Source organism: Lontra canadensis, unplaced genomic scaffold (genome assembly GCF_010015895.1).
Source record: "Lontra canadensis isolate GAN:19392208 unplaced genomic scaffold, GSC_riverotter_1.0 scaffold3, whole genome shotgun sequence".
NCBI lineage: Eukaryota > Metazoa > Chordata > Mammalia > Carnivora > Mustelidae > Lontra > Lontra canadensis.
Window position 1 is genome coordinate 43,931,372 of NW_022630997.1, and position 14,631 is coordinate 43,946,002.

Sequence of the window (14,631 nt, forward strand, 5' to 3'; positions counted from 1 at the left end):
CCTTACTGCAGATGCCACCGCATTACAGACCTGGGCTGCGAGCGCCAGGAGGGAATTTCCGCCTGCCCATGTGGCTCGCCCCTGGCCCAGTACCCAGCACAACCCCACTGTGTGCGTGTTTCTTTGGAACTGAGGGCGGGCAAAGGAAGCATGCCTCTCTTCTGGTTGCCCAGGGATGCCTTCCAGAACCTGTTCCTGCTGGGAGAGGAGCAGCCAGGCCATCTGAAAGCCTTTTCTTGCTCAGAAGGGGATGGTCCTGGCAAGACTGGAAAGGATAACCCCCAGTGAAGCCTGAGAGTTCACAAGATCCTTCCAGCCCTGGGACTGTCCCACAAGTGGTCGAACACATTTGTGGAATGAACACACATTAACATTTACCCACCAGTCTCTTGAGTTTTTGGGTTTTTTTTTTTTTTTCTATTTGCAATTACAAATTACCAAAACAGGAACATTGCCAATCTTGGGGTCCAGACAAGCAGCAGGGCCTCCAAAGCCCCCCACCCAGAGTGGCTCCCGCAGATGGTGCAGACAATGCTCCCTTGGCCCTGTCAGCTCGTGGAGTCCTCAGTTCTCCCTGGCATGGAATCCATTCGTCTGACGGAGGCCCAATTAAATGCCCGAAGGGGCACTAATAGCCAAGACCGGCAGAGTGTGACAGTTCCGAGCAGGTGACACCAACGCCTCTTCCTCCACCACAGGACCTGGAGGCCCGAGAAGGTGGGGGCGGGCTGAGCTGTGCCTGGGTCCCTCCGCAATCCCTCCCCCATGTGCCCACCACCCCCCCCACACCCAGCCCTGGCCCTTCCCAGGCTCACTTACCAAGTTCTGTCAGTGGGAGTCGGTCAAAGGTATGGAGACAGAGGAGGAGCCGGAAAGGCACGGAGAGGAGGAAGGAACCGGAAAGAAAAGATGGTGAGATCCGAGGTCAGGGGAAGGCAGAGGGGCCGAGTGGACCCTAGAAGCATACCCTGCTCCAGAGGAAGAGCCCCTTTCGTGTCTGAGGGGCCCCAAACCCAGAGGAAGGAGAGGGAAGCTGAGGAAGAGCGTACCAGGAGTCCTGAGCACACTGGGTCCTCACCCAGAGGGAGGTGGGAAAGGGGGTAGCACTGGGGGAGAGAGGGATGGGCCGTACTCCTATGTCCTCCTCCTAGGAGCTTAGACCAAACCCCTGCAGAAAACGACCCCGAGCACGGTCATGTTTCAATCTTCCTAACACAGAAAACGCTAAGACCTGACACATACAGACATGGGAAGTTTTCACATAGTTCTAAAGTGTAAAGGGCATGCTGCGGTTTCCCTGTCCCCATTGGCTTGCCACTGGAGAGCCTTCTCTAGAGGCCACCGCACCCCATCCAGGGGTCTCTTCCCCCAGCAAAGTCACGCGCATACGACGAGCTCCACATATCCATGGCTTCCCTCCTGCCCTCGAAGGGCAACATGTGGCACACATCTCTCTGGGTGGGGTTTGGTCCCTGAGAGCCGGGTTGTGAAGGATGTTCCCTAAGTGTACAAACAGGGGCCGATATGAACGACAGCACGGCACACAGTTACTGGCATCTGCTCTCTGTCAGACACTGTCCAGAATAAGCACAGAATTCTCCTCTGTGGTTGCTGGGGAATGTTGGGCGTCCTCAAAGCCCCAGAGCACACCCCGGGCAGCGTAAACCCACAGCAGAGCAGGGACACGGTGGGAGCTCAAGAAGCCACTGGGTTTCGGCCGCTTTTCCTCACCTAGTCTTCTGGGTGGTCCTCTCCTACGGGCCCATAGGGTGGAGATGAAGGAACACGGGAGCTTGGAAACCCCTCCAGAGGAAATGGAGTTCAGAGGGGTTGAGTGAGTCACCCAAGGGTGCACAGCTTGTTGGCAGCAGAGTGGGGATAAAAGCTGAGGCCGGGGTGCCAACTAGGCTGAGGGAAGTGGGGTCAGGACAGTAGGAGTTCTCAGAGCAGACTGAGGAGGCGGAGGTAACGGAGGTAATGTTGAGCTCCCCTGGGTGGAATTTGAGCGAGCGCCAGCAGATGAGGCCAAGCCAGGAAGGCTGCCCCAAGAAGGGGAGTTCTGAACTGGCTTTAGGAACGAAGGGAAAATGAGCTAGAAGAGGAGGGGTTCCATATGGAGGAAGTGGCTTTACACGCGGAACTCTGTCCTTAGCGTGTATCAGAAGCACCTGGAGGCTTTGGTAAGCTACAGACTGTTGCCCTCGGCCAGGACTTGTGAAATTAGAAATTCCTGTGAATTTCTACTTCTAACAAGTTTCAGGTGCCGCCTGCCCTGCCACTTCTGGTCTGGGAGCCACCCATCTCCTGCCATCTCTGCAAAGGCATGGAGCAGGAATGAGGAATTAGTAAGGAGGCAGACTGGAAGCTGATTTGCAAAGGTGTGTGTGGGGAAGAGCTGGCGACATTGTTGGGATAGTAGGATGCTGGGGCGTAGGGGCTGCCCATGCTCCCTAGAGAACCACATTGTGCAGCTAGGGCTGTGGAAACATCAGTAGGGGCAGGCAGGAGCTCAGTGGCACCCACAAGGGTCCAGAGGGGTGAGTGGGGGAGAGGCACAGCGGGAGTCCTCCATCAGACCACCCAGCAAAATCTCCTGGGGGGTCTTTAACATATCCTCATGCCTAAGCTGTACCCCAGACCAAGGAAATCAGACGTGGGTGAGCTGGAGGAGACCAGAACTCTAGAGCTCGGAACATTCTCCACATTATTCATTCTAATGTGCGTCCAAGGGTGAGAACCAGTAGGGCAGAGAGGTGGTTCTTCGAGCAGGGCACAGGGACCAGTAGCTGAGCTTTATCAAAAACGTTGTTAGAAATGCATATTTTGGAGGGCACCTGGGTAGCTCAGTGGGTTAAAGCCTCTGTCTTCAGCTCAGGTCATGATCCCAGGGTCCCGGGATCGAGCCCCGCATCAGGCTCTCTGCTTGGCAGGGAGCCTGCTTCCCTCTCTCTCTGCCTGCCTCTCTGCCTACTTGTGATCTCTGTCAAATACATAAATAAAATCTTAAAAAAAGTAAGAGAAATGCATATTTTGGGCCATGCCCAAATCTACTCTTCGGAAACACCAGGGTTGTGCGGGCAGCACCGTCCAGCCAGCCCTCCAGGTGTCTGTTGCTCCCAGGTTTGAGAACCACCAGGACAGAGCAAGGCAAGGCAGGGAGCAAGCCCGAGAGCAGGGAAGAACACTGACCAGCGAGGTGTGGTGGGTGAGCTGCTGGGGAGAGAAAACAGAGTAAACAGCTCATGGGGTTGTGGGGGTATGGGGGTGGGGGCTGGAGCTGCCACTTGGTGCCCGGACAGAGGACCAGAGCAAGGGACGGAAGAGATGCCTGGGAAGTTGGGGCTCAGCGCAGTGTGGACTCAGCCTGGGTACCTGACCCCTCAGGCCAGGTTTCTGGGTCTCAAGGAACGAGGTCCCTGCCCTTCCAGATTTGCCACCTGGGGTGAGTTCACTCCCTGCCGCAGTGGTCCTGAGACCCCAGGCAACCTTCCCACTAAGTCCCATTAAATGCTCAGCTTGTCCCCTTCAGAACCTGCCCAGCGGCCAGGTCCTGCTGGGACTTGGCTTGTGACTGTGGGCCCCTCGGGCTGGGATGTGTGTGTGATACTCACCCAGGTCGCCAAAGCGGTGCGAAACCCCGGTTAACTGCGGTCCTCTGCCAGGCAGCTCCTGTTTATTAAGCCCTAACTGTATGCCGCACGGGACGTAACCAGAATTTTTATGGACATCAGCATCCGCACACCCCTTTCTTGGGGAAGGAAAGCGAGGCCCGGGAGGGCAACTCGTTCAGGCCTCACAGCTGCCAGCGAAGGATCTGAAGTTGGGTCTGCTCTGTCTCTGGCTCCGTGGGAGCTCTCGACCACCCCGCTCTCCAGCCCCTCCCACCGCACAACACTGCTCCCAACGCGAAGAACTGGCCCAGGAGGGCGCAGGTGGGTGGGCTCCTCCCCCATTCTCCGAGAGGCAGGAGTGAGGCCCAGCGGAAGGCTCCTCTGCCAAGGTCAGGGACCCAGGCAGGTGGAGGGCTAGAGCCTGCCTCACACTCACCGCCAGGCCCAACGGGAGGGCGGTTCACTGGGGCTGGGAGGGAGGGTGTGGGGCGGACAGAGGCAGGAGGCCCTCTTGGAACTGTAGAGGGGCAAATTTGTTGGGAAGGGAGATAAGGAGGAACATCAAAAGGAGTCCCAGTGCGTGTGGAGAGGAGGCCGGTGGATTAAATTCTCTTCCAGCTGGGAGAGCTGATGAAAAGGCTGATAGCTGGCAGCCGCGGGTCCCGGAGCCAAGCAGCAGCGTTGCCCTCCCCGAACCAGGCTGGGGCACCAGTGGCTGCCTGCGGGGTTGCGACAGCTCCGCTTTATTTGTTTAGAGGAAGGTGGAAGGACACGGGAGATCACTTCTCGCTCCCCGCCGTCCCCACCCCACGCAGCCAGCCGAACTGCGCTCCTGGTGACTGAAGGCTTGCCACCCTGCGGAGGACAGCCGGCTGGTCCAGACCTCCTTATCAGCTGCTGCCAGAAGGGGCTGTCCCCTCACCCTCAGCTCCCCTCAGCCCTGCCTCCCCCCACCTCCCGCTGCTGGACTTGGGCCGTGGCCTTGGGAGCAGTGGTCCAGCAGGCACCGCCTGGAAAGGACACCCTTCCTAGCCTTTCTGCCTCTCCCACGGCCAGTGGACCCACGTGCCAGGGGTCACCCGGCTCCGTGAAGGGACCCAGCTACGTTTTTCCCGATTAGTAACTGAGAGCTTTGTATGTGCTGGGCCCCCTGCAGGCTCCCTGAACACTCACAACTCTGGGAGGGCCCAGGGCGGCGGTTCTGTTAAGGACTGCCTGGCATGGGGACCTTTTCCTCCTTCCAGCCGATGCCGCCTGGTGCAGACCCCAGCCCTGGGCTTGCAGGGGGGGTGGCCTGGGCTCTTAGGGTCTGCACCTGACTTCTGAGTACAGCTTCCCTTGGTCATCACCTGCAGGCGCTGGCACGTACCCCCTGCAGAAGACCTGCTCTCCAAAGGGACGATGGTCTGACCCAGCCCCCAGACCCGCAGATGCCTCCCACACAGCTGTCGCTTGCTTGGTTCTCACTGCCCCCTCCTCCCAGGCACTTTGCTGCCCATCTACCCCTTGGAGAGGCTCATCTCCCTGCTATGGTCAGGTTGGGGACCAGTGACGTGATGTACAGTGGGGAGTAAGGTTTGGCTGGGGAACAGGCTCTGTCACTCTCTAGCTGTATGACCTTAGGCAACACACTCCCATTGCTGGAGAACAAGGCATACCAGCAGGGTTAAGAAGCAGCCTTGCCTCCTTGCCCCATCTTGTTCTGGTGGGTGATAGGAGTTAGGTTTTCTTGCCTAAGATAGGAGGCTCTCCGATAGGAGCTTTGTGTTTTTTCCTTTGTACCCCAGATGCTAGGGGTACCGACCTCCCCGACCCTGTGAGCTAGGATATACCCTGCAAGGGACCTTCATTCCCTTCCACAGAAGAGGAAAGACCAGGGGAGGGCAGCACGGCCCAAGGTGGCCTTTATGTTGGGAGTGCTGGACAGTGTTTTGAAACAAGACAGAGAACCACCAGGGAGATCTGTGGGCTGGCAGGCTGCCCTTAGCTAAGCCAGGAATGGGGCTGGGGTCCTGAGTGCCCAGAGGCACCCCGAGAGCGTCACCCTCACAGAAACCGCATCCAGGACTTAGACCTGCCAGGGAAGAGCCCCGTGACCAGTGACTCCGGGGTGTGGGGTCCTAAGCTTCAGTGGTGGCTCAAAGCACAGCCTCTTGGGGTCGGACCTGACTCTAGATGGAAGCAATTGCCCTCTTCAGCTGTGGGATTTTGCGAAAAAGCTCTTACCTCTCTGTGCCTCAGTTTTCTATTCTGCAAAATGGAAAGAATGAGGGCCACCTGACAGCACGCTTACCGGTAAGCGGCAAGATTCTGGTAAAGTGCCTGGGACTGAGTGAGCGTTCAGTAAATAAGGGTTGTTATTCTTGTTCTAAAAGGGAGTGGGGGAGGGGAGGAGGAAGCCCTGGGGAAGGGCTGATTTCTATTGCTCCGCCAAGAATGAAGGGTGGCTCAGTGGGTTAAGCCTCTGCCTTCGGCTCAGGCCCTGATCTCAGGGTCCTGGGATCAAGCCCCGAATTGGGCTCTCTGCTCAGCAGAGAGTCTGCTTCCCTCTCTCTCTGTCTGCCTCTCTGCCTACTTGTGATCTCTATCTGTCAAATAAATAAATAAAATCTTTAAAAAAAAAAAAAAAGAATGAAGGGGGCAGACAGGGATGGGCAAAGGCTTGGATCTGTGCAGGGGTAAGTGGGTCCCCCCATGCCGGCCAGGGGCTGTAGGTCTCCCTTCTCCCCTGTGCTCTATTGGTCTCATCCATGCTATTGAGCGGCTGAAAATCAAAGTCCACTGAAGATGGAGTCTTTATCACCCCTTTGTCCAGCCTTTCCCTTAATTAACCCCAATCGGACACGCCAATGTGAGCCTTGGCAGGAGGCGGGCCCCTCGGCACCCCTTCCATCACTGCTTCTCCTGCAGCGTCCCATGCCCAGCACACCAGGCCGCCCACCGTGAAGGCAGAGTCCAGCAGGCCACCGGAGGGAGCCGTGCGGTGGGCACCGCCTCCATCCCCCAACTCTGGCTCAACCCCCACAGATCTTCCAAGTTTCAGAGTCCGGGGGAACTGACGACGGTACCTCCTGGCAATTGAAACCTTCTGACTCTGTCTCTTCACGGTCCCCCGACCCAGCGCCCTGTTCCTGGACACAGTCCCAACCCAGGGCCCCAGCAAAGGCCACAGTACAGGCTTGGTATCTCAGCCTTGCCTTCCTCTCCTGCGTGCCAGGCTTGTCCGGCCCAGAGTCTCAGTTTCTCTGCCCGGAGCGTGGGCCACCTCTCAGGCCTGCATCAGCTGAAGGACCCTGCCCTGTGTTTCAGGCTCTCGGCCCACCCATCCCCGCCCCCCAGGCTCCTTTGCAGTTTGGGCCCTTGAACAGCATGGGCAGGAACCATTTTCCCTGCATAGGCCATTTGTCACTATGAGCGTGGCAAGCCCTTCATTCTCCCTGGGCCTCAGTTTCCAGATCTGCAAACCGGGGTGATTCTCTAAGGGTCCTCAATGTCCACTGTGCTCCCTCGGATTGCTTTCCACTCCTCCTGCTGCTCCAGGCCTCTCTCCTCTTCCTCCTCGGCTGCTGCCCTCTCTAACCCTCCTTTGTGTTCCTTCATCTTCTCCTCCACTCTTCTCTTGTCCCACTCTTCCCTTCTCTCCCTTTTCTCCTCGCTCTTTCTCCCCCTGGTCTCTTTTCCATTTCTCCTTTTCTCCCTCCTCTTCCATCACCCCTCCTGTTTCCTCCTCCTCCTCTTCTTCCCCACTCCAGCCCTCTCTCTGCCAGCCTCCCCCTCCTCCTCTCCCCAGGTTATCTGCTGAATTCCACACACGCCTGCACAGACGGGATCAATCCAAGGCTGCCTTGCCTTCAGCTTATCTCTGCTCCAAATGATTGATTTTCCCTCTTTAAGAGTAATTTGCTGGTGAATTCCATGTATTGCAAAAACCCCTGTGAAATCTAATTCAATCCGATCGGCAGCTGGCACTTTGGGGAAAGAATACTAGAGAGCTGTCAATTTCATCGTGTGGACGTGTGTATTATTTAGCTCACAGACGAGAGCACGAGGCAGGCAGGTGCTTCTCACCTGCACGTGCCACCTCTCCTCCCTCCCTCCAGAGGGATCTTGTCACCGGCCCCGAAGCCAGCCCTGGCTCTTCTGGGAAGTGCATTATAATGTGCACTGGGTACTCGCATTAAGGTAAATGAGGGACAGGTGCTTTCAAATTGTTTCCCTGATTTGCAGCCCACTGCCCTCGTGCACTATGGGAATCTCAGCCTTCCAGAGCCCAGCTATCCCTGACCACCTGCCTCTCTCCTGCATTCCAGGCTTGTCTGGCTCAGAGCCTGTTTCTCAACGTGTATAAATGGGGAGGTGTGAGGAAAAACCAGGCCACCTCTCAGGCCTGCCCCTGGGTGACTAGCTGTCCCAGTTTGCCCGGGACGTGGGACTTATACATGCTAAAACCTAGGCCGTTGCAGGCAAACCTGGAGAGCTGGTGTCCAACGCCACGAGGCACGTCTGAAAGCCCAGCAGGGTAGGTCTGCACAGGTGAGGCAGTTATGCCCTCGGCATGGCAAACAAGGCTCTGAGCATCTGACACACCAGCCCCAGTGTCTGACAGGTGCTCCCCAAAGGCAGCATTACCTTGGAGGCTCAAGTCTTCTGCCAGTGACGATGGTAGCATGGCTGACCAAGGGCTCTTGCTCAGCTCCGGTGACCTCTGTTCTGGGAGGGTCCCATCTTGTCCCCCCACCTATGTCCTCTGAAAACAGCAGAGCTAACTGTAACTACCCCCCACCCCAAGTTGGAACCAGCCACGCTGGCCTCCATTCCCATGCCTCAAGTAGCCATTTCTGGTGGGATCCTAATCTTTGGGCTGCCCCGGATCTCTAGGCATCAGAGCAATCAGTCCCAGGGTTACTTAGAGAAATGAAGTGGCTTTACGGGGACTGGCCATGAGGCCAAGGTTCACCTTACTAGTGCTTGCGGGCATGGTCAAAGGGCAGGTTTATGTGGAAGGCCCAGGGGATCTCAGGTACCATCTCAGGCCACATGGAAATTCATGGGCATGCAGCAGGGGGCCACGTAGGATTTATGAGTCAGGGGCTCTGAGCTCTTCATTCCAGAATTGACCTGTTTCATTCCACCCCGCCCCGCACCCATGGAGATCTCAAGGATTCCCCCAGGCCATACACCCCTCCTCCTTCCTTCCATCTCTCCTGCAAGGGACCCTGTTTGAAAGGCACATGCCACAAGTGGAAAGCTCAACAATGCCTTCCTTGTGGTCCTGCCTGCAACCCGGGCTCACCTCCCAGCACAGGTGGCCACATTCTTAACTTTAAGATCAGAATCTGCCAACTTGGACCTTACCCCCAATACCTGGTGTCAATTCCTTCCCTCCCTTCCCCAACTGGTAAACCCACATTGGAGCTCTGGCTGGGGTGGGGGCAAGGGGCCAAGGTGGGGTGTCCGTGTTCTTAGAGGTGCAGGAAGGAGAATCCAAAATGCGGGGTGGGGGGAGGGTGTGCATCCTGGTCTGTCCCAAGCCTGGAATTATCCCTTGGCTCCCTCTGGGGCCCAGGCTGGGAAGGATTGTGTTGCCTGAGGGGCAGGATGGCTGGCAGAGGAGGCATCCAGCCCTCAAGGGGCCTCAGGAGGAGGAGGAGAGAGAGGCTGGTGCAGGGCTGGGAGCTGGCTTTGCACTCAGCAGCTGCCTGACTCTGTCTATTTACCATGCTAAAACTATTTCCCTGTTCCCACAGAGAGAGAAATGTGTGGCAAGGCAAAGAAATCTAAATGTCTTATGGAAATCGGGAGGGCACACTGCCTGCTGCTAATCACACCACTTTATATTCCAGTCCACCTCCCCAGGCCTCCGGGTGGTGGGGAGGGGCTGAGGGGGCGGAGGGCAGGGTCCCGGGAACCCTCGAACTGATACGCGCTGTGATCTCAGGCCAACTGCCCTCTCTGGGCTGCCTTTCAACATGAGGGATCCCTTTGCCTCAGGAGGCCCGGAGGGCAGAGCTCTAAACGGTGTAGAGGCCAGGCACCTGGGCTTTGGGGATCTGGGAATGATTTCATCTCCCTCCCCATCCTAGCCCTCTGCCAGGGAGGTCTGCCCAGGTTTGCATCCCCTTCCCATGAACAAAAACACACAAATGCCCTAAGGGGGCGGGTGCTGGGCTGGGACAGAGTGCCAGGCTTCAAGCAGATGGGTGAACATGCCTGGGGACAGCCCTGCATGTCACTTAGCAGCCACGGCGGTATTCTAGAAGTCAAACCCAGCTGCCCAGACCTGCAAAGAGCCCCTCCTACCTGACCCGTTCCACACCTTGCAAGGCACTCACATGGGGCACACAGCAACTATGGTTGAATGGACGATGGGATACGTGCATGAATGGGCTACATGTGTGTTTATCTGTGAATGTGTTGGGTGTGAGGAAAAGCCAGGAAACAGAGGCAGGAGGAAGGCTGGGAAGGGGGGGCAAGAAAGGATAATCAGACTCAAAGAAAAACAGAGACAGAAATGGAGGGAGTGGGCAAGGGTGGGTAGAAGGCATTCAGATGCGGAACTAAGCTGAGGTGAAGAGACCAGACACCAGGAGGGCCTGGCGACTGTCTAGCCAGAAGATGACAGCTCCCATTTTCTTTCTGCCTCCTAGCCTGCCCTTCTGGGTTTCTGCCATTCCTGTCCCTAGAATTCCAAATCCTAGTGGCATTCCAACCCCACAGACCCCCACAACCAGTCCCTGCCCTTCCGGCCATCTGCCATCATCCCCTGTCACTGTCCTTGTTCTCCTGGTGTCCAGATTAATCAACTTAAAGTACAGCTCTGAGGATACCACTCATGCTCAAGAACCATAAATAGCTCCCGCTTGCCTGCTGAATTAGGTTCAAACTCCTCTTGGTATTCATGGCCCTCGTCTACCTTTCTGGCTTTATAGGCGGTGTGTATTAAATGACAGTGGAGAGGAGGATGGTGTTGAGTCCAAAAGCTCACCAGTGGTGCTATTTAAGCTGCTACCTTTCACTTCTTCTTTCTGGGGAGTGTGGGGGAGGAGGAGGTTATCAATAATTTATAATTTTTAAAACTAACCTGCAGTGAAATTGACATTTTGGGGTATTCAATTTTATGAATTTTAACACATGTATAAATTCGTGTTACCCCATCACAACCAGCACACAGAACGGTTCCACTGTCCCCCAAACTCCCTTTTGCTTACCTTTATAGTCAAACCATCTCCCACTCCTAACCCTTGGTAACCACTGGTGGGTTCTCTGCCACTATAGTTTCATCTTTTTGAGAATGTCAAAGAATCTCACAGAACATAGTCTTTTTGAGACTGGCGGCTCTCACTTCCTATAAAGCCTTTGAGATCACTTGATTCTCACTTCCCCTTAGCGGTCTGCTTATCTAAGCAGTCCTGTCTGTAGAGGACCAGTTAGCATCTGCACAGATGAGCTGAGCTGGAGGGGGTAGTCCTGCATGCCTCTAAGAGGTGAGCCTACCAGTGTGCCAGGGAAGGGCTTTGAAGGCAGGGGGCAGAGCGTCAAGCGGATTTAAGAAAACAAAACAAAAAAAAACCCAACAACCCTGGTTGGCCAGCTCTGTACACTTTAGCGGATTTGGACATTCCCTAATGAGGGCAATTAAGAGTCATTATGCTGAAAACAGAAAAGTAAACACAGATCCATATGCTAATTGGCAAATATTGCCGCGCGTTAGGGCTGGCCGCCTCCTCCCCCTCCTGAGCCCTGCCCCTAGTCCTGCACGGTGCCTGCCCTCCCGCCCCCCAAGCTCCTCCATCATGCTCCTGTCCTCTCGTGCTCCCTCTTGGTCCTCCTCCTCCCTGGGAGCCTACTCCTTCTCAGTCTCCTTTGCTGGCTCATCCCCACCTCCCTTAAGGTGAACACCAGGATGCCAACTCCCCTCTCCCTACACCCACACCCCTTGCGTCAGTGAGCCCAGCTGGACCTGTGGCTCTAAATACAGCCCAGGTGCTGGTGACACTTACATTTCCATCTCCAGCCTGGACCCACATGGTGGGCTCTGGAGAGCCAAGTGCTGGGTTTCCGGGATCTAGCCAGCTGCAGTCATGCTGGCGGCTTGAGGTAGGTGTGTGATAGGAGGGCTTACCCCAGAGAGACCACCGAGTGCTACAAATGAGGGGCTCCCAACCCAGAGCCACTCGTTGTGCATTTATCAGCACACCCCCTCTGCCTTCTCGACGTTTCCATATGGATGACTAACAAGCATGTCCAGTGTAATGTGTCGAAAGCTAAACTACAGATTCCACTTCCCCCTCACTAAACATATTGCTTCACCATCTCAGGAAGGAAGGACTCCATGTTTCTAAGTGCTCAGGTCAAACACCTTGTGCAGTCATTGTAACACATACCCCTCGACACACACACAAACACACCCACCCACCCACCCACCCACCCCAGCAAATCCTTGACTTTCCATTCAAAATGGGTCCAGGAGCTGATCTCTTCTCACTCCCCAACAGCACCTCCAATTGCCGTCCTTCCCAGCGATGGCCCTGCCCTGGTAGTCTCTTTACCCACCAGCCAGCGCATCCTTTTGTTGGGTCCGTGGGCTCCGGGAGTAGCAGGAGGAACAATAGAAATGACTGCTGGGCTGCAGTCTTCCAGCCTCCTCCCCACCCCTTTCCTTAACCCTTGACTCTCCCGCCAAAAGGATGTATGCCCAGGTCACGTCTCCATAGGTAACCAGATACCTATGCAGGAAACAGAAGTATCAGGACCCCGCACCCCATACCCTCCGATCACCAAATACCCTACCATATATGGATGTGAGCCCATGCCTTACCTTGGCCCGATAAAAGACCCCTGCCAACTCCCTCCCAGTGCGACTTCCGCCACTCCCCTTTCCGGAGTCAGAGCCGAGGAACCTCACCCGAGGGCACCCACCTCCTCCCGGGGCAACTTTCCTGGCTCCCCTTCTCCTGAGCTCTGAAACTTCGCTGGAGATGCCTTTAATAAATCTTGCCTTGCGCCCACCTTGCCTGGCGTTGTGTTTACCTTGCCTGTGAAACTTTACACCTTTAAAATAATTTTCTTTTAAGATAAAATTCACCATTTTAACATGTTAAAGTGTATAATTCAGTGGTTTTCAGGATATCCATGATATTGTGCAACTGCCCCTTCTCTACAGTTCTACTACATTCCCATAATTCTAAAAGGCAACATTGTACCCATTAATAATCACGTCGCATTCCCCTCCCTGCAGCCATGAGTCTGCAGATTTGCCTGTTCCAGACATTTCATCCAGAAGGCACTGTACACTATGTGCCCTTTGTGTTTGGCCTCTTTACCTCGCATAAGGTTTTCTAGGTTCATCCACGTGGCAGCACGTGGCCGGGCCGCATTACCATCACAGCTGAGTAATATTCCGCTGTGGAGCTACCACACCCTATGCGCTCAGCAGTGGATGGACACTTGGGTCACTTTCAAGGACTGTCCTTCCGTACTTCACTCCGTAAGGCCCTCACTCCCTACTCACTACCCTTAGGTGGCTTCCTGCCAACGTCGGGCTTTGCAGCCCTAAGTCCAGCCCTAAAGGTACAGCTGCGTATCTGACCTCCTCCACTAGTCCCAGGCCTCCCCGCTCCTCCCCACTCCTCCTCGTGCCTCCTGCACCACGCGCAGGTGCACTCCTGCCGGCAGCCCTGTGCCTACCGTGCCCGCTGCCTGCCGAGCTCTTCCTCCAAGTGTCCACGGGGCCTACCTCATCTTCATGGGGTCTCTCCTAAATGTCACCTCATCAGAGAAGCCTCTTCCGACCCCTCCGCCTCCCCGGGACTGCCTTGAGCCCCCTACCCTGATTTATTTTCCTCCATGGCTCTGGTTGCTGTCTACTATAGATTTACTGGTTTCTTTAATCTTCCGCCCCTGCAATGGACCCGGCCTGAGGGCGGGACTTTGGCTACTGCCTTCTCTTGTGAACAAACAGCTCCTCGAAGAGCATCAGGAAAGCAGCAGGTGCTCAACAAGTATCTGTCAACTACATAAACTAATGAATTAATTCCCACCCCCTGCTTGATGCAAGAATCCCTCTAGGACAGCTTTTCCACTCGCCTGCCCCAGGCCTGCGGGTGCCCCTCCCGTGCAGTTGGCCGCCTGGGGTAGCTCTGGCACTGCTCTGACCTTAGGTGGAAGGTTTCCTTGGAGGCTAGCTCTGCCCATGTAGAGAAGCAGAAATATCACCTCCCCTCTGACACAGGACCCAGGGCACCTGTCAAGGACCAAGAGGAGGAAAACCTGCACCTTTTAACCATGGATATGGACGTCTGACAACCTTGATTTTGAGAATTTATTCTCACTCTCAATTCCTTTTCAAATCAGATGGGTAACAGAGTCTGCAGAAACTCAGGCAAGCAGCGCTGGGTTCTGGCTCTGGGAAGGAGGCTCCATGCCCCCCCTCAGTGGTCCACCCTCACCTCTGCTGCCCAGTGAGGCTCTGCCATCCCTGATGCTTGTTAATTAGGATGTTTCTCCACCTGTGGGAATAATGACGGGGTGAGACATGCAGGGACCACTCCCAGCTGGGCTATGTTTACCCCTACTCTTTGAGATGGGGGATAAACAAGACATGCCATCTGTAGCTGTCAGGGTGTGATGGGGGGTGGCAAATGGAGTAGGAGGGGGAGGATGGGAGGAAGAAATCACGTCCTAGGGTGAGACCGGGCTCACAGGGGCCCATGGTAAAAGGGGCACCGTAGTGGGCATGAAGCGGCCAGGAGGTCACAGAGAGGAAGAGGATGGAGGAAGTGTGTTAATTCTGCTTCTGATCCCTGTGGGGGTGTTTGGGAAGACCAGGTTCTCCATTTAGGAAGCGTGACTCCTAAGGACAAAGTGACTCCCGCTACTTCCCATCCCAAACAGCAGTGGGATGGGGTATGGGTCAGCTGCCAGGGAGGTGGCTGAAGGGGTACAATCCCCAGGCCCAAGATGAAAGCCCTCATCTAGCAGCAGGAGGGGACTTGGCCCAGCTGGGGAGCAGGCGTGGGGG

The 14,631-nt window shown here is 55.7% G+C and overlaps 1 protein-coding gene across 1 annotated transcript in view; it reads right to left on the bottom strand.

Moving 5' to 3' along the window:
• Positions 1–14,631, bottom strand: part of CDH23 (cadherin related 23) — a 395,942-nt gene that overhangs the window by 156,959 nt on the left and 224,352 nt on the right. Inside the window, exon 12 of the mRNA XM_032841007.1 lies at positions 820–825. Within this exon, the coding sequence (XP_032696898.1) occupies positions 820–825 (6 nt within the window). The remainder of the gene's footprint in view (positions 1–819; positions 826–14,631) is intronic.